Genomic DNA, 25,219 nt, shown 5'->3' with positions numbered 1-25,219 from the left:
ACTTAGTACTTGACTACTGTCTATTGCTGTAATAAGACACCATGGCCAAAAGCAGCTTGGGGAGGAAAGCTTGCATTTCATTTTACAACTTGTAGTCCATTATCCAGGGAAGTAGGGGCAGGAACCTGAAGGCAGGAATTGATGAAGAGACCATGGAGTGCTTCTTACTGGTTTTCTCCTCAGTCTGTTACAGGCTTGCTCAGTCTGTTTTCTTATACCAACCAGGGACCACCTGCCCAGGGGTGACACCACCCACAGTGTACTGGGCCCTCCCACATCAGTCATCAATCAAGAAAATGCACCATAGGCTTCCCACAAGCCAATCTAGTAGGCATAGTCTCAATTGAGGTTCCCTCTTCCTAGGGACTCTAGCGTGTGTCTGGTTGACGTCAAACCAGCCAGCACAGCTAGCTTCCTTTTGTCTTCAGTTAGAATGTCCATTCCTCCGGGACAGACACCTTCTTTGACTCAGCAGTTACAATCTTGTCTCATTTTTCACTCTTTGTCCCTTTCAGGATTCCCTTCGCCTGGAGAAACTAATTTGCTTTCCTTTCTCCTCCAAAGTATAAACTCTGTAAAGTCTACTGAGTTCTTCACTTTCATTGTCTAGCAATGGGCTGGGCATACAGTAGCCAAAAGTGTTTAGTTTAATGTTGAGCAAGAGTGAAGGCAGAGGTGGGAGAACACAGTAGCCTCTGAGTGACAGTGTTGCTGGGCAGACTGCAGAGGCCGGTCACCATCTGGGGAACACCTACTAACCTAGACAGACGAGACTTGTTGATTGCTACAGTGATTGGAACTTTCTTCTTACTGTGTCTTGACTAGGTTAATAAACTGTGTGTGTGTGTGTGTGTGTGTGTGTGTGTGTGGAGAGAGAGAGAGAGAGAGAGAGAGAGAGAGAATGGGTTTATAATTATTTGTTTCAGTTAGTGTATGTTCCAGTTCAGTACATGTAGTAGGAGACTGCTTGTTTGTTCAGGCTGCTCAGCCCCAAAATAACCACAAGAAATTGTATTAATTAAATCACTGCTTGGCCCATTATCTTTAGCTTCTTATTGGCTAACTTTTTATATCTTAATTTAATCCATTTCTATTAATCTGTGTATTGCCATATGGCTGTGGCTTACCAGTAAGCGGGGACTACATGGCATCTCTCTGACTCCGCCTTCTTTCTCCCAACATTCAGTTTAGTTTTCCCCACCTAGCTCTACTCTACCCTATCACAGGCCAAGGTTTATTCCTTAACCAATGGCAGTGAAACATATTCACAACATACATCACCTCCCACATCAAATACATATATTCATGCATACACATGTAAATATGTGTGTGTTTATTTGTATTGTGTATGTGATGTATGCATGTGCATATCTGTGATCAGAGGTCAACATTGTGTGTTTTCCTCTGTCCTGCTCCACCTTGGTTTTAGGGATAGAGTCTCTTAACTGATTAGGTGAGCTCCAGGGATCTGCCTGCCTCCAGCAGCAGTATTAAAGGTACACACCTCTGCATCCAGCTTTCATGTGAGTGCTGGGGAACTGAATTCAGGTCTTCGTTCTTAAAAGTAAGCACTTTACTCACTGAGCCATCTGTTCCGTCCTCAACATATATTTTAATGTATCATCTGGAAGCAGGGACTTATAGTGCACACCTAAAGCCCAATATTTGTGAGGCTGAGGCAGGAGGGTCACTTAACAGGTGTGTCCAAGCTGTATCCTGTGCTCTGCGTTCATACAAAGATGACTTCAAGTGCAGCCCAAAACAGAAACTAACTGGGTGTGTGTTTGGTTGGTTGGTCTGCTTTATTTTTTATTTATTTATTTATTTATTTTTTTGAGACAAGATTTCTCTATGTAACAGCTTTGGCTATCCTGGAACTTTCTTTGTAGACCAGGCTGGCCTTGAATTCACAGAAAATCCCAAGTGCTGAGATTAAAGACATACACCACTACCATGGGGCTTGTTGGGGTGAGCTGCTTGTTCATCCCGGCCGCCCAGAACTGAAATAATCACACAGAAACCATATTATTTAAATCACTGTTTGGCCCATTAGCTCTAGCTTTTTATTGGCTAACTCTTACATCTTGACTTAACCCACTTCTATTAATCTGTGTAGCACCACAAGGTCGTGGCCTACCAGCAAAGTTTCAGCATGTCTACGTTCAGGTATGGATCCATGGCATCTCCTGACTCTGCCTTTCTTTCTCCCAGCATTCAGTCCAGTCCTCCCTGCCTACCTAAGTTCTACCCTATCAACAGGCCAAGGGGTAATCACAGCACACAGAGGGGACTCCCACATCAGGGGCTGGTTTTGTTTTTTCTTAACCCTGATTGTGGGGTTCTCTTTGAAGATGACAGTGTTTTGTTGCAGTATCAACAGGTTAGGTACATCTGCAAGAGTATATGAGACCTATCTCAAAAAAAAGTACATTAGGTTTGCTTCTTGGAAAGTAGAAGTGTATAGCTTTATGGTTTAAAGTATACTGAGACAAGATGTGGAACCTAACAAAATATTAAAATGTCACTTTGCCTCATTTGAAAAAAAAGCTGACATTAGTGGCTTGTTTCTTTTCATTTTCAATCTGCAGAACAAGTATTAGAAACTAAGCTGCCAAATGGAGTGGGTCCAAATCCAGACTCTCCAGCAAATCCTGACACACATCTGGAAATGCACAGAAAAGTGGCTGTTACACCTTTGGACATGAACCACTTTCAGAGTAAAGCTTTCCATGCTGTCATGTCACAGCACTGTAAGCAGGACTCGGTCTCTTCAGCAGTAGGACATCCACTTAAGAAGGAGCCCTCCTTACATCTGGACACACCATCAAAGTTTCTGTCCAAGGACAAACTCTTCAAGCCGTCTTTTGATGTAACGGTAAGGCTTGAAGGAAATGGTGTTAGTGCTATGGTTTTACAGTTTATAAAGGTAGAGCCCCACATTGTGCAGCACCACCAAAGTTTGTAATAGAAAGTCTTCCAAAGATGTTGAGAAAAAGTGCTCAGAGCTGAGATAATAGCTGTGGCTATATATAATGTGAAGTTAGGGCTCTGGGTTCAAGTCCCAGATTGCTGCATGAACACAGCTTTAGGTAGATCTTTTCATCTCCGAGCATCACTTTGAAATGAAATAATATGATGAAATGATTTTGTAAGCTTTAAAATATCAGCCGTGTTGCTTCCTTTTCTGGAAGTCCCTAGTGTAACCTTAACTCTTCAGTTCCTCTCTTAGAGGAGATGAGTGCTTTTTCTGTTTGATCTAAACAGTATGGTCAGTCACCCTTGGAAATTTATTTACAAATCCAAGACTAATAAAACATTTTCAAATAGTCTCCTTTCAACTTCCCAAGATATTTTTTTTCCACCTTTCTTTTGGGAGCTTTTAGGGGTTTTTTTGGTTTTTTTTTTTTTTGGTTTTTTGTTTTGCATCTGTTTAGTTTGATTTGTTTAGCCTCTGTTGTGTAGATTTGCTCATGTTCTACATAACTGTTGTTAATTCATTTATCATAAGGTGGTATTTTATCTAAGGTGTACTATTTGATTCATATCTAATATAAAAGAGCTAACTTCTTGATGACCTAAGTCTTTTATACCCTTTTCTAATAGGTATTTATTTACCTATCCTATATATTAAGTGATGTTTGTAAGTTTCTTGTTTGGTAATTCTTTTTCTTTCAAAATCTCACATGGTTTTTGTTTTTAGTAGGTAGTTGCTGTGTTAGTTGGCACATTTGTATGTATGAGTTCAGTTGATCAAAATGTAGAATGTGGTTTTTTATATTACAAACTACCCTTTCCTGTTTACTGCTTTTTGGCTTGAGGCCTAGCTGCTCTGGTTCTAGGATTTCAATCTCTGCTCTCTTATCTCTAAGTTCTGTCATATATTATTTTCTAATAATTTATACTTGCATCATATATGTATTTATATTATGTGTTTGCTTGATGTCCTCTCCCCTCCTTCCATTTTGGTATGTGGTATAGATTTCCCTACCCCCTTCTGAGACAAGGGCTCAGAATATAACCGACACTGGCTTTGAATTCAGAGATCCAGCAGCTTCTGCCTGCTGACCCCTGATTAAAGGCATATACCCACCATGCCTGGCTTGTTTTGTTTGTTTTTTGTTTTTAAAGACAGTTTTACTGTATAGATAGCGCTGGCTGCTTTAGTATGTAGAGTCTTGTACTTGGAAGTGCTCCTCATATATATAATCCTCCTGGGATTAGCACAATAGTATATACCACTATTCCTACTGCATTAATACTGTCAGTGTGTCCTTAATCCTCTTCTTAATCTTTTATTGTTAGTTAATTTTAAATCGTGCTGGTTTTCACTAAAGCAACTGTTCTTCCCAGCCCATGACCATACCCTTGTTGGGGAGTATTCTTGTTTTTCATTTTAAGTTATCATATAGTGATGGATTTCAGTCTTTTACTCTGCTTTGTGTGTTTGAAATGTTCACTGTCATTTTTTAAGTTCCCGCATCTTTGGTAGGATCATTTTTCCGTAGATTCCTTGGAGTAGGTGTGAGTACAATATTTTTTGGGTTTGAACCTTGAGAACTTTTGTGGCGTTGATTCTTTAGCATACTGCTTGAATCAACTTTTCTAGTCTGCAGTTTTCCCTGGAGTTTCCTGAGCATGCTATACCATGTATGTCTGTTTGGGTGTATGAGTGTATGTGTCTGTATTTTCCAATTTTTTTTAATTAATTTTAATTTAAATTTTTAAAGTTAATTTTAATTAAAATCCTTCCCTTTTTTCCTTCTTTCCAACTCCTCCCATGTTTCCCCCTCACATTTCCCCTCTCACTTTGATGGCCTCTTATTATTTTACACACAGAGAGATATTTTACATTTAAAAAGAACCTGCTGAGTCCCTTAGTGTTGCTTTTGTGTATATAATAATATGAGGACTGACCACTTGGTGTTGGATTATCAGTTAGGAGATTCATCTCTGGGAAAAATTAAATCTCCCTCTCTTAGCCATCAGTTGCCTATAACTGTCTTAGGTGGGGCCCCATGAGAGCCCTTCAACATGGGCTTATCTATTTGTGTTGCAGTTTTTAGGTCTTGTAACGTTAGGTATTCAAGTTGCTGAAGTATCATGGGTGTAGCTTCACTCTTGTTGCTAGGAGACTCACTCTCACATCAGACTTCTTTCTTTGTCCTCTGACTCTTAAAATCTTTCTTTCCTCTTTTCCATGAGGGTTCCCTGAGCCTTGGGACTTGGTACACCAGGATTACCAAGTCTCCATCTGTTGCAAGAGAAATTTCTTTGATGAGGGTTTCTGTGGGTATAAGGTTAAATATTTAGAAGGTGGTTAGGAATTGTGCTGATATAACAGGTTCTTCTCTCAGATCTGTGGCCTCACTAGCCCTAAGTAGTTGACTAGATTTCTAGTATGAGACATTTCTCTCCTGTTGGGTGGGCCTTAAGTCCAGCTAGACAGTAGGGTGCTGCCAAGATACAAGAACAAGTACAAGGGCTATCTTGCTGTGCTGGTCATTATTGTGGTTCTCAGGCATCACAGCTGGGTAGGACTATTGATTGCTTCCCTCCCTTGACAACTTGCATAACACCTTCCAGTACTATGAAAGCTAGACCTCAAAAGGGAGGCTTTGATGTCAGATCCAGTGCAAATCTTCTGAGTGCTGTGAATTGTGTGGTGTCTTCAGCAATAGGGACTTTAACTTCAACCTCTCAGAGGCAGCCCAGGGCAACAGCAATAGCATGTAGTGTTGTGTTTTTATAGTCTGTTGCTAACTTTAGTATCTTGAACACTTAAGGCTCCTTTTATTCTTTTATGTTCCAAATGGCATACAGAGTTAGTTGTATCATTGTACTGAAAATTGTTAACCAAAATGATTTATTTATTGCCATAGTTCAAATAAATTTTGTTGTATGTATAAATTACTATGCAGATGCAAAAGAAAATGAGCAAGCCACCTGAATGGCGGTAGCGTTCCCTCAAGAGGACTATGGGGACCTTGGGAACAGGAAGTATTTTATGTATTTGTTTGTTTGCTTGTTTTTGTTATGTTCTATTAAAAAAGAAACACTAACCCAAATGCTTACTTGAATTATAAGAGTAACAATTTCAGTATGATAAGATACAACTGTATACAGCTTTGACAGTAATAAATTGTAATATGCAGTGTATACAGACATCATACAGAGCATGAGGCACCATGCATAGCTCACAAAACAAGGCTATTTTAATACCTTAAAATCTGATCTTTTTCTTTAACATCATTTTCAGGTTCTGATTAACACCTCGTTAGCCCAGCATCAATGAACTTCATTGAACATCATAACTGTGTTGATAAAGCATTGTGTAAACTGTAACTTTCCTTTTCATTTGTTTGTTTGTTTGTTTGAGTCAGGGTCTCATGTAGCTCAGACTAGCCTCAGTGTCAGTATGTGGTCAAGGATGCATTGAATTTCTAGTCTTTCTGCCTCCGTCTCCCGAGTGCTGTGATCATAGGTGTTGGTCACTATGCTTGAAGTGTGATGCTGGAGAATGTGTCCAGGGCTCTGCATGCTAGGTGCACTCTCCACCTGAGCTGTATCCCAGCACAAAGCATAAACATTTGCTGATCAGCTGCCATTGTGAAACTAGCAGATGTAGCTTTTAGCTTACTTAGTTCCATCTGTACCTGAGGCTTTTCCACTAATTTCCTTCTCTAGCACTTCTGAGTTTCTGAAGATAGTTTCAGAGGTCAAAGCCTAGAGTTGATGTGGCAGGTATAGTAAGTCCTCTCCATCGACTGGACTCTTCTCCAGAAGGCATCTTTTGCTTGGTCTGGGTGCTAGAAAGCTTTTGAACTCACATTCCTGAACACTTCATTCACATCTTATGTGATCCCCCCCCTTTTTTTTAAGATTTATTTACTTATTATGTATATAACATTCTGCCTCCATGTATGCCCACACACCAGAGAAGGGCGCCAGATCTCATTACAGATGGTTGTGAGCCACCATGTGGTTTCTGGGAATTGAACTCAGGACCTCTGGAAGAGCAGCCAGTGCTCTTAACCTCTGAACTATCTCTCCGGCCCCCGTGATCTTTCCTTTTTGAGGGGTGTCACTTTTTGTTAACCACATTTTACAGTAGAAGGACTGCTCTCATGAACTTTGTTGAACATGTGTGTCTTTTGTGTTCAGTCAGGCAGTGCTTGATATTAGCGTGAGGCTTGATAAAAGAGTGTCTTCCTCCATTTAATCTGCAGAAATCCCAGATGAGAGGCATCTGTTTTAGAGCTCTCATCACCCATTGTCATGTTAGAACCTTCCTCAGTGGTGCTCAAGCTCCTACACCAGTCTGTAAATACTTTAGCCTCCAGTGCAGTCCTGGTTAACTTCCATCTCTTTTGGCTGTTTGGGGGAAGGAACCATCCCTGCATAGAGCTCTCCCCATATCTTGTTCTTGTCTCATTCTGACCCTTCTCCTACCCCCAGATAGGGTTTCATTGTGTAGCCCTGGCTGTCCTGGACCTCTGTAGACAAGACTGGCCTCAAACTCATAGAGATCCGCCTACCTCTGCCCCCCAAATGCTGGGATTAAAGGATTTGCACCACCACTGCCCGGCTTCATTCTGGCTTTTTACCTATTCTTGAAATTAGTTTCTTTCTTGACCATTCTTGCTTTTTTGTTTCCTTCTGTGTTCATTGTGGTTTGGAGTCCTTTCTGGAGTTGCAATTTTAACTCTTGAGTAAATGTGGCATGCACTACTTAAAAGGTAAGTAAGCTTAATGATTTTGTTTATCTGTTTGTAAAATCTTTATTTTTGTGTGCATGGTTGTTTTACTTGCATATGTATCTGTGCACCATGTGAAACCTAGTAGCCACAAAAAACAGGTGTCCCATTCCCTGGAACTGGTGTTGTAGACAGTTGTTAAACACCATATAGATGCTGGGGATTGATTCCCTGTGTCCTCTGGAAGGGCAGTCAATGCTCTTGACTGCTGAACCATCTCTTCAGCTTCTTATTCAATGCTTGGTGAAGAATATGGAGTTTTTTCTTTCCTTCCTTTTTTTTTGTTTTTGTTTTTCAAGACAAGAGTTTCTCTGTGTATGTAGCTTTGGAGCCTGTCCTGGAACTCACTCTGTAGACCAGGCTGGCCTTGAACTCAGAGATCCACCTGCCTCTGCCTCCCGAGTGCTGGTATTAAAAATGTTCACCACCACCACCTGGTTGGAATTTTTTTCTTTATAATATAAAATTTTAAATTGCAGTTCAGTCCTTTAATTATCTGGAAGGAAAAGAGGTCAAATACATAATCTTTTTCTTGTTTCCCTCTTATGTCACCTTCTTCCTTTTTTGTTGTTTCTTCCTTTTTCCTATCCTTAAATATAGGATGCCCTTGCAGCCTTGGAAACCCCAAGAACTGCCACCCAGAAAAGGAAACTGAGCTCACCACTCTCTGAAGTCATTGTCAGAAACCTGAAAATTGCTTTGTCAAATAGTTCCCGAAACACCAACACTCTTCCTGCCAGCCCTGAGCCGAAGGGTGCCCATTTGGAAGAGGTAGATTTGATTTTCTTATTAAGTGGAAGATGTCACTAATCCATGTCAAAGAATCATGGCCGATCTGTTCTTTATTCTTCATGTACAGGAAGAGGCCCCAAAACCCCTTGTCAAAGTTGTGGTATGTGTGAGTAAAAAGCTCAGTAAGAAGCAGAGTGAACTAAATGGGGTTGCAGCCTCCCTGGGAGCAGAGTACAGGTAGGTACGACGTTTATGCTGGTGCTCATTTATGCTGCAGCTCAGAGGGAACCAGAAGCTTTCTGCTGCTTTACAAGGAAGCGTTTGTTTTGCCCGCTTGTGTACACTATCTAATAAAACTGCTCCAATTTAATTTAGCATTGCCTTTGAAAATACTCCCCACGTAACAATTCATTCTTTTGTTTTACAGAAGTAACACATATTTGTGAAGCTTATTTGTGTTAGTATTCTGGAAGCTTGTGATCCATGAATGGTCAGCATAGTGTAAAGGAGTTCTTCCTTTCAGAGTTTAGTCAGTACATCTAGGGCTGATTGAATTTATTTATGTCTTAGTGGTTCTCTGTGAGTAGTGCTGACTACTGTACTATCAGTCAGGTAGTACAGTAGCAAACCCTCCTAGCGTAAGATGGCCCTTTAAAATGTTGTAGTTTATTGTAAATTTTTTAAAAATGTATCTTGGCAGGGTGTGGTGGTACACACTCCCATTAATCCCAGCACTTTCAGAGGCAAGACAGGTCAGTCTTTGTGAGGGTGTGCATCGTGATTCTAGGGCAGCCAGGGCTACATATGAGATCCTGTCTCCAGTGTTTTCTCAGGCTGTGGTAGAGGTCTTGCCTAGCGTACACAGAGACGCAGAGGCAGATTGTGATAGAGCAAATACAAGGAGTGGTGGCCAGTGACTAATAATGAATTTGAGTGCCTTAAGTTTTATTAATTTGAAAACACTTATTATAACTAAAAAGTGATAACACATAAAGTAGAAGGATTTTTAAAAGTATAAAGAAGATAATAATATTTTGAAAGTACTCTTCTAACATCTTCCTACATTGTATACCTAAGAATGGAGTCATTAACATTTGTCAGGATGCAAAACCTGCCGATTTACTGTTCTTGCCTATCCTCTAGTTCTTTGAATTTTGTGTGTCAGAATATTCTGTTTAAAATGGACTGGTATTTCCCTTAGTTATTCCTTTTGCCATATGTGGTTGTTTCAGGTGGAGTTTTGATGAGTCGGTGACTCATTTCATTTATCAGGGTCGGGCACATGATAATAATCGAGAATATAAATCTGCAAAAGAAAGAGGGGTACATATTGTTTCTGAGCACTGGCTTTTAGAGGTAAGCAGAACTTTTTCCCTCCCTTCCTGGTTGATTGGAAATGTACAAATACTTCACAGCCCAAACCAATTTCAATGAATGCAAATACATTTGCTAATTTTTTTTTTTTTTTTACTGTGTGACATGGCTGTAACTGCCCACTTGGTGGCTTGGAAATGAAAGAGAGATGACAGAAAAGTTCAGACCCTACTGCTCCCATCCAGGACACAACCCACAGGGCTGTGGACTGTGCTTAGAACATGAAGGCCTTTGGGGACCCCCAAGATCTGAGCTGTATGTAGGTCATGCTTTTGAGTTTTGTATTTCTTTAGCCTCAGAAATTAAGATCTTTATTGCTTAAATATTTACCAAATTTTAAGTGATTATTTTAATTCTGATTCCTTTCTCTTTTTGAAAATTGTATGAAGAGTAAGTAAAATAAATGGTAGAAGGTAAAGGCTCTAACCACCAAGCCTGACTACCTAAATTTGGTTCCTGGGACCCACACAGTGGAAAGAGAGAACCAATTCCCACAAGGTATCCCAACTTTCACACTCACTCCTCATGCACTACCCCTGCCTTTCCCACAATATAAATAGAAATATAATTTTAAAATTATATGAAAACAAAAGATGGAAAATGTATATTTGAGGAGAGTTGATTTAGCATGCTGATATACTTCATAGCTGTGGTTTTTTTTTCTTGGTTCTCCCCAGAGTGATTCATACTTTGCTAAATAAAGAGGCAGAATTATATTTATATTTAAGTGGGCATTACATTATAAAAGTGAGGGTGATTTGTTACATATTTATTTGTTTAATTTATTACTATGTGTACATGAGTCTAAGTGGAGTTCATTTCACTCCTTCCACTTTTATATGGTTCCAGGGATTGAAATTAGGTCACCAGATTAATAGGGCAAGGACATTTACTGGCTAAGTCATCTCCCAGGCCCCAATTTGTTATTTACATGATAGAGTTGTTCACTGTAAACCTGCTTTCTAAAACTTGTGCTTGTATTTCAGTGTGCTCAAGAGTATAAGCATCTTCCTGAATCTCTTTATCCACACACTTATAATCCCAAAATGAGCCTGGACATCAGTACAGTGCAAGATGACGGGCTCTGTAGTAGCCGGCTGCCCTCAACAGTTTCTGCACCTAAAGATGTTGAGGTAAGTAGTGTGGACAGCATTGCTCTTCCTAAGCTGGAAGTAGACCTCTGGGAAATTATGCAGTGACTTTGTGAAATTATAATTTTTCTCTTTGAATAGCCAGATCATTTGTCTAGAGAAGACGACAGCACGGTCACAGTTAACAAAGACTCAGCACTAGAGAATGGGAATGGAAGAAATGACTGTAAAGGAGGTAAGACACTTTTACCCTTTTTGCTGCCGCTGCCCCATCAACCCCTACCCCACTCCAGGGTTTTCTCTGTAACCTTGGCTGCCTTGGAACTTGATCTATAGACCAGACTGACCTCAAATTCAGAGGTCTCTGCTTTCCAAGTGCTAGAATTAAAGGCCTGTGCCACCACACCTGTCTTCACTTTTTACTTTTGAGAACATTTGTTTTGACTTAGAGCCCCAGCCGTATTTGCCACTAATAAGAAAGCTGGAGTGACGATCCTCTAGCTTTGAAGCCAGACACTGACTTCTAGCTAAGCAGCTCTGTAGTCATCTCCTTCCAGTCTAAGTGCGGTCACCTGCAGCTTCATCCTGCAGCTTCATCCTGCAGCTTCATCCTGCAGCTTCATCCTGCAGCTTCATCCTGCAGCTTCATCCTGCAGCTTCATCCTGCAGCTTCGTGTCGGTGCTAAGCTGTGTGCTCACTGGATTAGCACTTAGAATTTCATCCAAGAATTTTCTCTTTGCGTTCATAGCTTGACTGCATAAGAGGCATGCCCTGTTACCTAAGTTGGCTTCCTGCATGCCTTTCTCACTCAGTCATAGCTAGCTTTAGCTTAGAGGTAGATAGAGATGTGTGACTATTTTTTTCACTTGACCACTTAAGTCATTGTAGGGTATTAATTAAACTAATTTTAATATTTACTGGGGATTGAGGAGGTCCCAGGAAGGAGAGATGGGGGTAATCCGACAGAGCACACACATAGTATTTAAGTTTGCTGTTTGTACAGATGTGGTTCACATAGTAGCAACACCTGTGGTCACTGGTCACAGGTGACCACAGATAGAATCATTAGGAAGAGTTGGACAGTGATTAATATGTGGTTGCCACAGCCTTCAGTTTGCTAATAAAAAGCATTGTTTTAATGTTTTGTTTTCTGTTGTTATAAAACAATGCCTGTAACTGGGTAATATATAAGGAAAGGAGACATTTTTAGCTGAAAAAGCTTTAGAGAATGAAGTCTAAGCTTGATCTATTTGGACTCTGGTGAAGACAAGGCTATATCCCATCATGGCAGGAGTATTTATCAGAAATGGAAAGAATGCAAGTAGGTGAGTCATTGCATGGAGAGACTGGAGCAAGTTAGACAAGGTTAGTCTTGGCATATCACCTCACGGCAGAACTAGCCTGAGTCCTTGAAAACTACGTTACTTGATTCTCGGGCAGGCTTCCTAATGATCCAGCCACCTTACACTAGGCCTCATCTTTGAAGGATTCTACCCACTACACCACACCACACACCGAGCTTCAATCCCACACATGTTAGGGTGTGCACGCAAGACATAGAATAGTGTTTGTAAAGTCTGATAAAGCAAGATGTATCTGTACACATAAACTGCTTCAGTGTATCTTAGTTTTAATTGGTAATGTAGTATGTGGCACATACTACCCTGCTTTATCTTGCTGTCTCTTGTTAATCGGCATTGACAGGTTATTTTGAATTTTTTGGTATTGCAGATGGTGCTACACTAATTATTTAGATGTGAATATTCTCTTTTAGCATATTACTTCCTAGCTTCTCATATCCATCCTGTCCTACTAGAACTTTCTTTCTGACTTACCTATTCCATTCTGTTCATTCCAGTGGTATCTAATTAGATATCTAATTCAGTGTCTAGTCTATAATAGAAATAAAAGATAAATATGTTTTGGTCTGCATTTTCAAAGATTAGTGAAAGCTTGGCTAGTGCTTTATAGCAGTAATCCCAAGACTTGAGGCTGAGGCAGGAGGGGAGTTCAAGGCCAGCTTGAGCTATGTGGCAAGACCCCATCCCCCAAAGCAAGCAAACAAGTAGAGCTATTGAAGACAATCAGGTATGACTATATGAATCTCAGTGTAGTTTGCACAACGAGAAAGGCTCAGAAGCAAGCAAGGAGCTCTTGAAAGGGACTAATGAAGGAGTCCTCATTTTAGAAACAGTTCTTGTTCTGTGACATTGCTAGCCTTACATCCCTATGTAAGCATTCAGTATATGTCAACAAAGTTTATTCAAACAGATCTAGACAAAATAGTGTAAGATATGATTCATAAGAGAAGTGTTAACGGAGTTTGGTGATGCGTATAACCCTGCACTCTAGAAACTGCAACAGGAGGAGCGCAAGTAGGAGGCCAGCCTGACTACACACTGGAGCCTTGCTTCAAAAACTAGCAAAGGGGTGCGGGAGAGGGGGACAGACACAGATGTCTTTTTATTGCTCTTTATTGATATTGACTCTTTTATTTGTTTCAAGCTCTGACACAGACCTTGGAGATGAGAGAAAACTTCCAGAAGCAATTGCAAGAGATCATGTCAGCAACCTGCATCGTGAAGACGCCTGCGCAGAGGACTTGCCTGTCAAGAAGCAGTTGTAATAGTGCTTCTTCAACTCCTGACAGTACTCGCTCTGCTCGGAGTGGACGAAGTCGAGTCCTGGAGGCACTCAGGTTTGTGCTTGTCGGGCATGGGTTCAGAGGACGAAAGCTCCTGAGTGAGGCACCTGTCACTTGGATTGGTGGGCTAGGCTACACCATTTGTTGTTGTAAATTTTTAAAATAAAGCAGAAATTTAGACTCTTAAGACCTATGAAGGGGTTAATGTTGGGGCTCTAACTCAAACAGTATGTATTAATATCCCATTGTCATCATGGTTTCATCCTCTGCTGGCTGGGTGCTCCTCTCTCTTCTTGCTTAAGCAGTTGTACAGTTCTGACTTTGAGGCTTAAATTTTCTAGGATCCACTTTTCCATATGAAGTATACTCAGTGGGCAGTCAGTCCACTCTGTTCCTTAGCGTTAGCACTAAACACTAAGGGTGTAGTACTTAGAACAGGTTTTTAAAGTGTATTAGTGTATGAGTGTATCTGTGTGTGAGTGTGTGATGTGTCTGCATGGTGGAGCATACCTGTAATCCAGCACGTGGAAGCCAGAGGGAGGAGGATTAGGATTTCACTACAGAGCAGATGGGGGCCAGCCTGGAATACATACCTAACTTTAAAAGAAAATTTAAAGTGCTTTTATTAAATCCAGTAACTACAGTTTTCTAAACATTATCATGTTTCCCCAACTTGAATTAAGGAAGATCCCATTTTTAAATGTAGCAGTTTTTAGAATTTAAAAAAAATTGTTTTTTTTTTTTTTTGAAATATAAATAGACGGTCACTTTAAATTTCCAATAGGCTGGAAAGATGGTTGGTTAACACTGGCTGTTTTTCCAGAGGGCCTGAGTTCAGTTCCCATCACCCACATGGCAGCTCAAGATTGCCTGTAACTCCATCTCCAGGGGATCTGACATACAGATATACATACAGGCAAAATACCAATGCACATAAAATAAAAATAGAGCCACACAGTAGTGGCACAGGCCTTTAATCCCAGAGGCAGGCGGATCTCTGAATTTGAGGTCAGCCTGGTCTACAGACCGAGTTCCAGGACAACAAGGCTACACAGAGAAACCCTGTCTCGAAAAACCAAAAATAAAGAAAAGAAAAAATAATAAATCATTTAAAAAATTTCCAGTAGGAAATTTAAAAATAAATTAGTTGGCTGTGTTGGTGCGTATTATGCTGGCTTAGTTTTTATCAACTTCACACAAGCTAGGGTCATCTAGGAAGAGGGAACCTCATTTGAAAAAAATGCCTCCATCACATTGGCATGTGGGTAAATCTGTGGAACATCTTGAGTAATGATGGATGTGAGACAGCCGAGCCACTGTGGGTGGTACCTCCCCTGGGCAGGTGGTCTTGGGTTGTGTAAGAAAGCACACTGAGCAAGATGTGAAAAGCAAGCCAGTAAGCCGCACTCCTCTCTGGTCTCTGTCTCAATTCTTGCCCCCGGGTTTTTGTTTGAGTTCCTATCCTGACTTCTCTTCTCAATGGGTTACAACTGTAGCTGAAATAAACCCTTTCCTTGCCAAGTTGCTTTTGGTCATGTTGTCTTATCACAGCAGTGGAAAGCAAACTAGGATGCATGCTTAAAATCTTAGCACTTGGGAGGTAGAAGCAGGAGGGTTACCTCAAGTTTAAAGTTATATTCTCCATAAAGAGACCCTATATTAAAAAAGAAAGATGTCTTAGATTGATTTATTCAATAAAACTATGTATCTCTACTACACACTGATGTTATGACTTTGATTCAGTAGTAACTTATTTAAAATTGTCTCTTTTTATTTCTTAGGCAGTCTAGACAGATAGTGCCTGATATCAACACAGAGCCCTCCCAGAATGAGCAGATCATTTGGGATGACCCAACAGCAAGGGAGGAGAGAGCAAGGCTCGCCAGCAACTTGCAGTGGCCTAGCTACCTCACACAGTATTCTGAGCTTCAGGTTGACCTTAAAAAACTGGATGATTCTCCTTCTCGAGAGCCTGTATGCCGTTCAGAAATTGCTGAGCAGGGTAATAAGGAAAACTTGTTGGGTTGAACTATATGCATGTTGACCTCATAAAGACACTGGGATTCCCTGTATTGCACATGCAAATGAAAAATTGACTTTAGTACTGTACCAATCAATTGAAAAATGTTTTCTGATCCTCACATGTAGAAACTTAGGGTAAGCCATTTTACAAACATGACTCACACAGCAATTCTTTCTTTCTAGCCTCTTTTCTTGTCTGTTAGGTGGTGGTTGCTTTTTTTCCCTATAACTCATTTTTATTTAACTCTCTGAATCCCACCAAGCTTATACTGTGTTTGTTCTTTGACTTGTGTGAGCTTTTCCTGGGTTCCCTTTTCCCCGTTCTTCATACTGGGTGGTTGGTTATCTTCCTGTGCTGGATGAAAGGAAGGGCTCCTGAAACCCAGATGACACGCGTGCCCTTTCACAGTTCATTAGTTGACTTCTCTCTTCTACATGTATTGCTTGTTTTTGAGGCAAGGTTGTGCCCATGCAGGTCTTCAAACCTGAGATCCTCATGTCTCAGCCTCCCAAGCTGCTGCTGTCACAGCAGATATCACCATCCTATCCCCACCTCACCCTTTGTATACTTTTGCATTGCAGAATTCATGGGTCATTTTCTTTTGACCAAAATAAATGAGAATATTCTCTAGAATTTGCTCTAAATTATATTTGTACACTATCACACTGTATTTTTTTCCCTTACCCCTTAGTCTTATGTGTGACCGAAGCTCCAGAACATCCAATCTCTGAAGAACCAGAAGCTCCAACCACAGATAGGCATCTAATGCCTGTGCCTCAAGCCCCCAGCACTGCTTTCCCCCCAAAGAAGCCACCCGTGACTCCACAACCTATTGACAAGGTTCGTTGATCCTTGCTATGGTAATGTTGACTTTCAGTGTGGTTCTTACACTGGAGTGGGAATTTGTTCTCTGTATTAGACTCATCATTACTTAAAAATTGAATTTTTTGATTGAATTACAGTATATATATATATGGTACCTTAAAAGAATGACTAAAATGTTACTATAAAATAGCTGTACCTGGAAATAGTTTTCATATTAATTTTTTCTAAAATAAACTTACTGTGTTCTAGATTGAAAAAATGGAGGAGAATCTTACAAAACTTAAAAAGCAGTATGTGTTCCAGATGTCATCTCTGAATGCCCAAGAGCGGACTGAGTACTGCCACCTGATTAAAAAATTAGGTACCAGTATTTTATATTCGCTTAAAACTTTTTCTTCTGGTAGTTCCTTTAAAACATGCCATTATTACAACATACTGGAATTCAAATGCAGCATTTCTATCATGTGTAATGGGGAGACATTGAGAAAAGAACATGGTAACTTATTTAAGCCCACACATTGAGTCAGCATTAGGGTTTTGATTTTATACAGATCTAATCTACATCTAAAATTACTAGGTCATGGGACCTAAGAATATAAAGACTTAGCTGGGTCAGACTCTCCCTGGCACCTGGGAGAGGCAAGCTGGAAGACCTGATGTATTGTAGCTGGACTGCAGTAGGAACAGGATGTGGGCCTCCTGAGTCACACCGCACTGTCTAGTAACCACATGTTGGGAAGTCAGAAGAAATAGGTGAAATTACCTTTAAAAATATTTTTTATTTAATTTAGTATATGAAAACTATCACTCAGCATTTAGTCAGCATAAAACATCAGTGAAATGTTTTGCAGGATTTTGTTTTGTTTTTTATTCCTTTGATGTAGCCATCTGAATCTACACTAGCTTTTTTTTGTTTGATAGCTCTATAGAGTCAATATAGTCACTCTAAGAGACATTGATCTCATAGCTAGACATAGCAAAAGAAATCATTCAGAAATGACAGGGCCAAGCATTGGTGATCCCAGCAGCTGAGACGCTAAAGCAAGAGGATCTCATTGAGGTCAGATGGGGCTGCACAGTGAGACCCTGTTTGAAAAAAAAGGGGTGGGAGGGGTTAAGAGCACTGTTAGAAGACCATGGTTCTAGTTCCAGCACCCCAATGGTGGCTTGCAACATCTCATAATGGCAGTCTTGGGGATCCAGTGCCCTCTTCTGGCCTCCATAGGTACTGTGCTTCTCTGCTACAGAGATATACATGCAGGCAGAACACACAGTGTAGAGTACTTACTGCATGCTTACAAGGACCTGAATTTCAAGTGTGCATGAGTCAGCACTGGAATTTTGATTATTATAAAACTGAATGAATCTGCATTTCAGATCACTGTGTCATGGTATGCTAAAGGCAGGAATGAGGGGATGATAATATGAAGTGAATGTTACTTTTACATATCTATATGTCAGCGTTTTTTATTAGGTTGTTTATTTTATATAAGTAATTTTAAAGCACAGTTGAGATGACAATTGATCTTCTAGAAAGATGGTAAGAAACCTAGTAGAGGGTTTTCCTGTGTATTCATCAATTGTTTTCTCTAAACAAGGTGGGCTGGTGATTGAGAAGCAGTGCTCAGACCCCAGGTGCACACACATGGTTGTGGGGTACCCATTGCGCAATGAGAAGTACCTAGCCTCCATGGCAGCTGGCAAGTGGATACTTCATCGCACCTATTTGGAAGCTTGCAGGACAGCGGGGTGCTTTGTGCAGGTGTGTATTCACATGCTTAGGAAGGGTCATTCTTTTGGAAATGTCGTACAAGATCCCTGATCATACAGTTATGCAGGTAATTGAAACGACCACATGTAGCCACCATGTATAAGGATCTCAGCAACAAAACAGTTTACAGGCTCAGGTTGCTTTAGTCACGTTCCTTTTTCTTAAATATTTTTCTTGGCATTCAAAAATGAGTTTCATTGTGGCCTGCTAACTTTTTGTTATCTAATTTGTCAATGTTTTTTATTGAACTTTTATTAACATGACATATCACGATATCTCATTGTAAACCTTTTTTTTACTGTTAGCTCATTATATACTAAACTAATTGTCACAAACAGGCCAGCACAGGAGTATCTACCTTGTAGATTCTGAAGTTTCCAATCTGAGTTCCTTGAGAATTATTTTAGTTCATGCCTTCTCTGACTGTGTTCCCATGAAGCCAAATATCCTGAATATTAATAAGTTGCCAAAATACAGCTCTCTGGCCAAGGGGTTTGATTCTGGGAAATGAATTTCTGGTTTTAATTAAAAGCCAGCTGTACTCGATTATTAACATAAAACTGAATGAATCTGTATTTGTTCACAAAATGTTTAGCGTTCTCTATATGTAACAACTGAACATCCAGCTTTGATCTTAATAGACCGAAGGCTTCTTAGAGCCTGAAACCTGTACAGAGCACAGTGTTCTCTGTTAGAGGAACCAGAAGTTCACTGGCCTGATTTTCTAGGAAGAAGACTATGAATGGGGCAGTAGCTCCATACTTGATGCTCTCACTGATGTCACTGAACACCAGCAAAAACTGGCACTTGCAGCAATGAGGTGGAGGAAAAGAATCCAACAAAGACAAGAATTAGGCATTGTTGAGGTACGGACATGTACACTACGTGATGACTGTATAGATACTACAGGTAGGGTTCAGTGTTAGGACTTTTGTTTTGAAGAATATGCTTGACCAAGTATTCTAATTATCTTTTATTCTTTAATTGATATTTTGTTGTGCATTCTATGTTGAGCTAAAATTTGTGTTGTAGCTGTGCAGGTGCCACATGCTTTTAATTCCAGCACTTGGGAGACAGAGGCAGGAGGATGTCTGTGAATTCCTGGGCTCTGTACAGAGATCTTGTCTCAAAAAACAAGAGTATTTATTATGTTGCACAGTGAGATATGGGTCTTCTAAATGTAATTTGTCTCTTCAGGGTGTAGCATCTGGAATAATCCTAAACTGAGTCCACAGATTTCTCCCAAAGGAGTCTGAGACCCAAAGTCTGTATCCTTTGAGTAAGAATATTATTTCCTTAGCCTTCAATTTTTAAAATTTTGGTTCCACATACAGAGAAAACATATTATTTGTCCTTCTTGGTCTGGCTTACTCAAACGATGATCTCCAGTTCTGTCCATTTCCCAGTGGGTGACATGATTTCATTCTTTTTTATGGCTAAGTAATACTCCACTATATGTACTATATATTATATTCCAGCATTAAGCAATATATGGGATTCCTCCCCCCACCACCACCATCTTTGCTTGCATTTCTTGTTATTTTCTATGGTAGCTATTTTGGCTAGGGTGAAATGTAATCTCACCTTAGTTTGCTTTTTATTTTCCTGATGGCTAAAACCCAAACAATTTTTCAAGTATTTATTGTCCACATATATTTTCTTTATTTATGTGTATGAGGAGATCAGAAGAATATCAGACACCGTGGTCTTAGTTACAGGCCGTTGTGAGCTGCCTGTGTGGGTGCTGGGAATAAACCCTGGTCCTCTGCAAGAAGAGTATGCTCCCTTAACCACTAAATCATCTCTCTAGCCTTTCATTTTGATTTCTTTTGAGAATTTTTGGTTTGCTTCGTTTGTTGACTATTTGCAAACAATTTGAGGTGGTTTTTGTTTTAATTACATTTCAGTCCATTAGGATACTCCTGCAATCCTAGCACTTGGGGGACAGAAGAATCAATTCAGAGCCAGCCTCAACTACATTGGGACTGAAAATTAGCCTGAGCTGTATGGAAAAAAAAAAAAAAAAAAAGCTAATGGGCTAGAGAGATGACTGGAGAAAGAGCACTTGCTGTTTTTCCGGAGGACTCAGGTTTGCTTCCCAGCATTTGCAAAGTGGCTCACAATCGTCTGTAAATCCAGAGGATCCGATAGCCTCTTCTGGCCTCTGCAGGCTCTGCAAGCAAGTGATATGGTGTGGGTGTGTGTAGATAAATACCCATACACGTGTTTTTTTTTTTTTTTTTTAAAAACTGACAAAAAGTTACTTATGGACATTAAACAAGTAAAAATAAATGTATGAATTACCTCTACATTTTCAATGTTTAGTATATTAAAATTGCATGTACTTTTTTTTTTTTTTTTAATAGGGAGCATTTAGTGGCTGGAAGGTTATTTTATGTGTTGATCGGCCCCGAGAAGCTGGGTTTAAGCGTCTTCTTCAGGCAGGAGGAGCAGAGGTTTGTCCTGGAGTAGTTTCTTGCTGTTCTGGGGGCAGGTTTGCACAGAACATGTCCAGCAAGGTTTCTGTGATGTCTCCATTCACTCTGCTTTTTGGGGGGAAGGCAGTTGGAGGCTGTTCTTGAGTTTATCCTACACAGCTAAACCACTGTGCAGCAGGAGGGGATTGAGATACTTTTTGTTTTTCATTAGGTGTTACCTGGTCATCCCGTACCTTTATTTAATGAGGCTACACATCTTTTTTGTGACTTGAATAAACTGAAACCTGATGAGAGCAGAGTTTTCATAGAGAAGGCTACTGCCCAGAACATGACCTGCTTGAAAACAGAGTACATCGCCGATTACCTCATGCTGGTTTGTCTCATTCTCTTCTCACTTCCATTTCTTACCATTATTGTTATTATTTGTGGGGGGGGGTGGCACATGTGTGCTGGTATGAAGATAACTTGCAGGAATTGCTTCTCTCCTACCATGTGTGTTCAGAGGATTAAACTCAGGTCATCAGGCTGGTGGCAAGTGCCTGTACTTGGCCAAGTCATTTTGTTGGCCCCACACTTGCTTATTTCCAGAAATAGGCTTATATCTGTAGATAAATAGCCACACATCAAATCTTGCTACTAATTAATAGTATATTCTCTTGTCGACCCTTTCAGTTTTAGTTTAATTTCTGTATTTGACATGTTATGTGAGAGGTTTATAGAAATCTGAGTAGCTTTAAAAAGTTTTACAAGTTCTTTAAAATATTTGGCTTATTATAAAGAAAGCAGAAAAGCAGAGCTAGAACGAAGGTTCAATGGTTAGAGCACTGGCTGCTGTTACAGAGGATCCAGGTTTGGTTCCCAGCACCCACGTGGCAGCTCCTAACCATCTGTAACTCCAGTTCCAGGAGACCTAATGCTCCCTCCCTTCTGGTCTAGCACAGATATCCATGCAAATGAAACACTCACATTTTTAAACAACTGTAAATAAAGCAAGTAGAGGGACTAGAGAGATAGCTCGGGGGTAAGAGAAATGGCTGTTGTGGGACTCAAACTTGGTTCCCAGCAGTAACTGAGACCCACCCTGCCCTCTTCAGACATCATCTGTTCATATGCCATCTGTTTAGTTTTGTGAATGAAAAGAATCTGCTAGTACAATTTGCTTTTAATGATAAGAAATTAAATATTTTTAAGATTTTTTTAACGTGTATGTGTATGTGTGTGTACACATGTATTATTTGTGCAGATGTCCACACAGTTCAGAAGAGAGTTCCATCTCCCAGAGCTGGAGTTTATAGGCAGCTGTGAGCTGCCCAATGTGGGTACTGAGAACCAAACTCAGGGGTCTGCAAGAATACTATGTGCTCCTAACTGCCAAGCCATTTCTCCAGCCCCAAATGAGTGGATTTTAAGCCGTATACTTGCTTCCTAGGTCTAAAGTTAAATAAAGTTAACATTTATTTGCAAAGTTAACATTTTAATAATCTAGCCGGGCGGTGGTGGCGCACGCCTTTATCCCAGCACTCGGGAGGCAGAGGCAGGCGGATCTCTGTGAGTTCGAGACCAGCCTGGTCTACAAGAGCTAGTTCCAGGACAGGCTCCAAAGCTACAGAGAAACCCTGTCTCGAAAAACTTAAAAAAAAAAAAAAACCAACATTTTAATAATCTGCTTTATCAGTTCCTTTTTTCCCATTTTTTATGCATTCACATGAATCAGAGCATGCATTTCCTTACTTAGCATGTATATCATTAACTTTGATCCAGTATTTACTGTTCTCTTAGAAGAGCTATTGTACAGTGAAATTTGTAGATCATAGTTCCATTTTATGAGTCAGTTTCCCGATAGATGACCTTGCAGTCGGTATCAAGACCATGACCATATCAGAGAGCATCTAAGAGACCCTTTTCAATAAACTGTCCCAGCCCCCACAGAGCTAAGCTTGTTTTATTTGTCCCCAGAATATATTAATCTTAGCCTGTTTGAGAGCTTCATCTACCTGCAACTAGAGAACATTTACTTTTTGGTGGCAGGCTTCACGTGGCATAGTGTCCATGGTCCAAGTGATGGTGTATGTTGGTAACTCATCCTTCTTTATTACATTAACATTCTGTCTGAATACAGCACCTGGATTAACTTTCCTTCTGGTTGTTGATGAAACCACTGAATATGTACGGGTCCCTGTAGGGTGTACTTTTCCAATGGGTAGTAGTGCAAGTCCTGGGTTATAGACTAAGTATACATTTAAGTTATGTGATCAGGCTGGCCATAAATTTGCAGGGCATCCTGCTTCTGCCTCCTAGTACTAGGATTACATGGTATTCATTATTGGGCCTTTTCTAGAAGAGATTTGGTGCTACTCTCCCCCACCATTTGGTTTTACAGTCATTCGACTTGTAGCCGTCTCAAGAATTTGAGTTCAGTTCCCAGAATCCAAAAAGGCAAGCATGGTGGCTCGTGCTTGTAATCTTAGTACTGGGAAGGTGGACACAGACTCAGTTCCAGGTCAGTAAGTGACCTTCTCAAAAAAATGGGATTAATATGATGGTTCAGGCCTTCCATCTGAACATCCAGACAGGAGGATCACTGCAAATCTGAAACATTCTGGGACACAAAATGCATTCCAAGACAGTTTGGCCTACAGAGACTTTTTGGGTTTTTTTTTAAAGATTTATTTATTTATTATACATACAGTCTTCTCAGTAATCTGCCTGCATGTCTGCCTGCAGACCAGAAGAGGGCACCAGATCTCATAACAGATGGTTGTAAGCTACCATGTGGTTGCTGGGAATTGAACTCAGGACCTTTGGAAGAGTAGGCAGTGCTCTTAACCTCTGAGCCATTTCTCCAGCTCCCGTTTTGTTTTTAAAAAGATTGTGGTGGGAGGGTTTGGAATTTTCTGGTTTAAGATGCAGGGGTTTGGAGTCAGGTTAAAAAGGCTTTAATGCTGTCCTTATTACCAGCTAGTTATGTGACAGTGATTCTCATTAAGTCCTTTACACTTTTTTCTGTAAACGGAGATGGAAACACCTATCTGGGGGTATAGGACACACACCCCCATCAATCCATATTTTAACTTGAAACCATTAAGATAACCACATATCACCTGAGCTTTATTCTGCCGGGGACTGGCAAACCTTGAAACTGGGAATGCCTTTTGTTTTTGTTTTTGGGTGGTTTTTTTTGTTTTTGTAATAAAAAAGCAGAGGAATAAAATCTGTTGCTTCATTGCCTACAAATTTGAAATGTGGAAATTTTTTCTTCCCATCCTAGGAATCACCTCCTTGTGCGGATAATTATCGTCTCTCAGAAGCTGCTTTACTCCAAAATAAAGAATTTGGGCCAGGACTATCCCAGAAGAGGAGAGCTCCTGCAGAGAACGTCATCAAACGACCTCGAGTGCACTAGCACACTGCTTTAGCCATCAGTGAATGGTCGCCAGTCTTAGAAACGGTTATGGGCTGGATAGTGTCCTTGCCGAGAATGCATGAGGCCTTAGGTTTAATCCCCAGCAACACAAAAGGAGGAAAATTTCAGTTACGGCATGAAATTGTTATGATGGGTTTGTGTAGTTGAAGACATACATCTGAAGGACTTTGCTTCAAAACATAATGCTCCTCCTGGGAACCTGATGCTTTTAACAGCTGAATGTCTATCACTGAATATTGACTGCTGTAATAAAAAGGAACTTCACTAGTTTGTCAGGCCACAGGGTGCATAATTGTTTTTCTTGTAAATATATGAAGCTGTAATAGTTTAACAAGGAGATAGATTTTGTTTCAAAATGTCTTAGTTCATAAAAGCAACAAAAGTTACCAATTGGGGTTATTTCACATTTTCCCTGATTTCTTTATTTATATATATATATATATATATATATATATATATATATATATATATATTCTTGCCATTTTACCTATTTTTTAACAGCCTAAGCATGGGGTTTAATGAAGCTGGGGCTTTAAACTTAAATGTGTATATATGTAAATGTATATATATAAATTTCCATGTTTGTCAAATGTGAGCACCAAAACATAAACAAATAAAAAATAGCAACTCACACTGGTATTATCTGTTCATTTAGCTCTGCTGAAGCAATAAGAGATTGCCAAACTAAGAACTGAATTGCTAATTACATTTGTGGTTAAGAAAAAAGAACATATATTTGTTTTGAGACAGGGTCTTAACTATGTAGCCCTGTCTAACCCAACTCTGTGTGCTGGGATTCACACCCAGCCAATGTTCTTTTATCTCAATCCTAGCAATATATAGAACTTCATTTAAAAAAAAAAAAAAGTATGTGCTGGATGTGATGGCTTACACCTGTAATCCTAGCATTCAGAATGGGGTTGGAAGGTCAGTGAGTTTGAGTCCAGCCTAGGCTGGATGAGTTCCACATCTAGCAAGAGGGATGTCAGAGACTAGGTTAAGAGCATATATCTATCTCTTCTGGACGACTGCCCACCACCCTTATCAGGTGGCTCACAATTGCCTATGGCTTCAACTTCAGAAGCATCTGATTTCTGGGCTCCATGGGGCACCAGCCAGACATATATTGGTGTGGGAGGTTC

At 40.1% G+C, this 25,219-nt stretch overlaps 1 protein-coding gene across 2 annotated transcripts in view; it reads left to right on the top strand.

Moving 5' to 3' along the window:
- Nucleotides 1-24,514, top strand: part of Topbp1 (DNA topoisomerase II binding protein 1) — a 51,716-nt gene extending 27,202 nt beyond the window's left edge. For both annotated transcript variants that reach the window (XM_041677368.1, XM_041677367.1), the window contains exons 14-28: nucleotides 2,589-2,875; nucleotides 8,355-8,525; nucleotides 8,614-8,723; nucleotides 9,719-9,842; nucleotides 10,847-10,993; nucleotides 11,093-11,186; nucleotides 13,458-13,650; nucleotides 15,378-15,598; nucleotides 16,311-16,459; nucleotides 16,694-16,805; nucleotides 18,043-18,206; nucleotides 18,944-19,081; nucleotides 20,582-20,671; nucleotides 20,865-21,026; nucleotides 23,922-24,514. In XM_041677368.1, the coding sequence (XP_041533302.1) occupies nucleotides 2,589-2,875; nucleotides 8,355-8,525; nucleotides 8,614-8,723; nucleotides 9,719-9,842; nucleotides 10,847-10,993; nucleotides 11,093-11,186; nucleotides 13,458-13,650; nucleotides 15,378-15,598; nucleotides 16,311-16,459; nucleotides 16,694-16,805; nucleotides 18,043-18,206; nucleotides 18,944-19,081; nucleotides 20,582-20,671; nucleotides 20,865-21,026; nucleotides 23,922-24,056 (2,297 nt within the window). In that variant the 3' untranslated portion in view covers nucleotides 24,057-24,514. The remainder of the gene's footprint in view (nucleotides 1-2,588; nucleotides 2,876-8,354; nucleotides 8,526-8,613; nucleotides 8,724-9,718; nucleotides 9,843-10,846; nucleotides 10,994-11,092; nucleotides 11,187-13,457; nucleotides 13,651-15,377; nucleotides 15,599-16,310; nucleotides 16,460-16,693; nucleotides 16,806-18,042; nucleotides 18,207-18,943; nucleotides 19,082-20,581; nucleotides 20,672-20,864; nucleotides 21,027-23,921) is intronic.
- Nucleotides 24,515-25,219: the final 705 nt, after the last annotated feature.

The sequence above is a fragment of the Microtus oregoni genome, unplaced genomic scaffold, assembly GCF_018167655.1.
Source record: "Microtus oregoni isolate MIOR12 unplaced genomic scaffold, Mior012 000028F_ref0000031, whole genome shotgun sequence".
In the NCBI taxonomy this organism is placed as follows: domain Eukaryota; kingdom Metazoa; phylum Chordata; class Mammalia; order Rodentia; family Cricetidae; genus Microtus; species Microtus oregoni.
The sequence above is the reverse complement of the archived record's forward strand: the minus strand, read 5'-3'. Positions and strand labels throughout refer to the sequence as shown.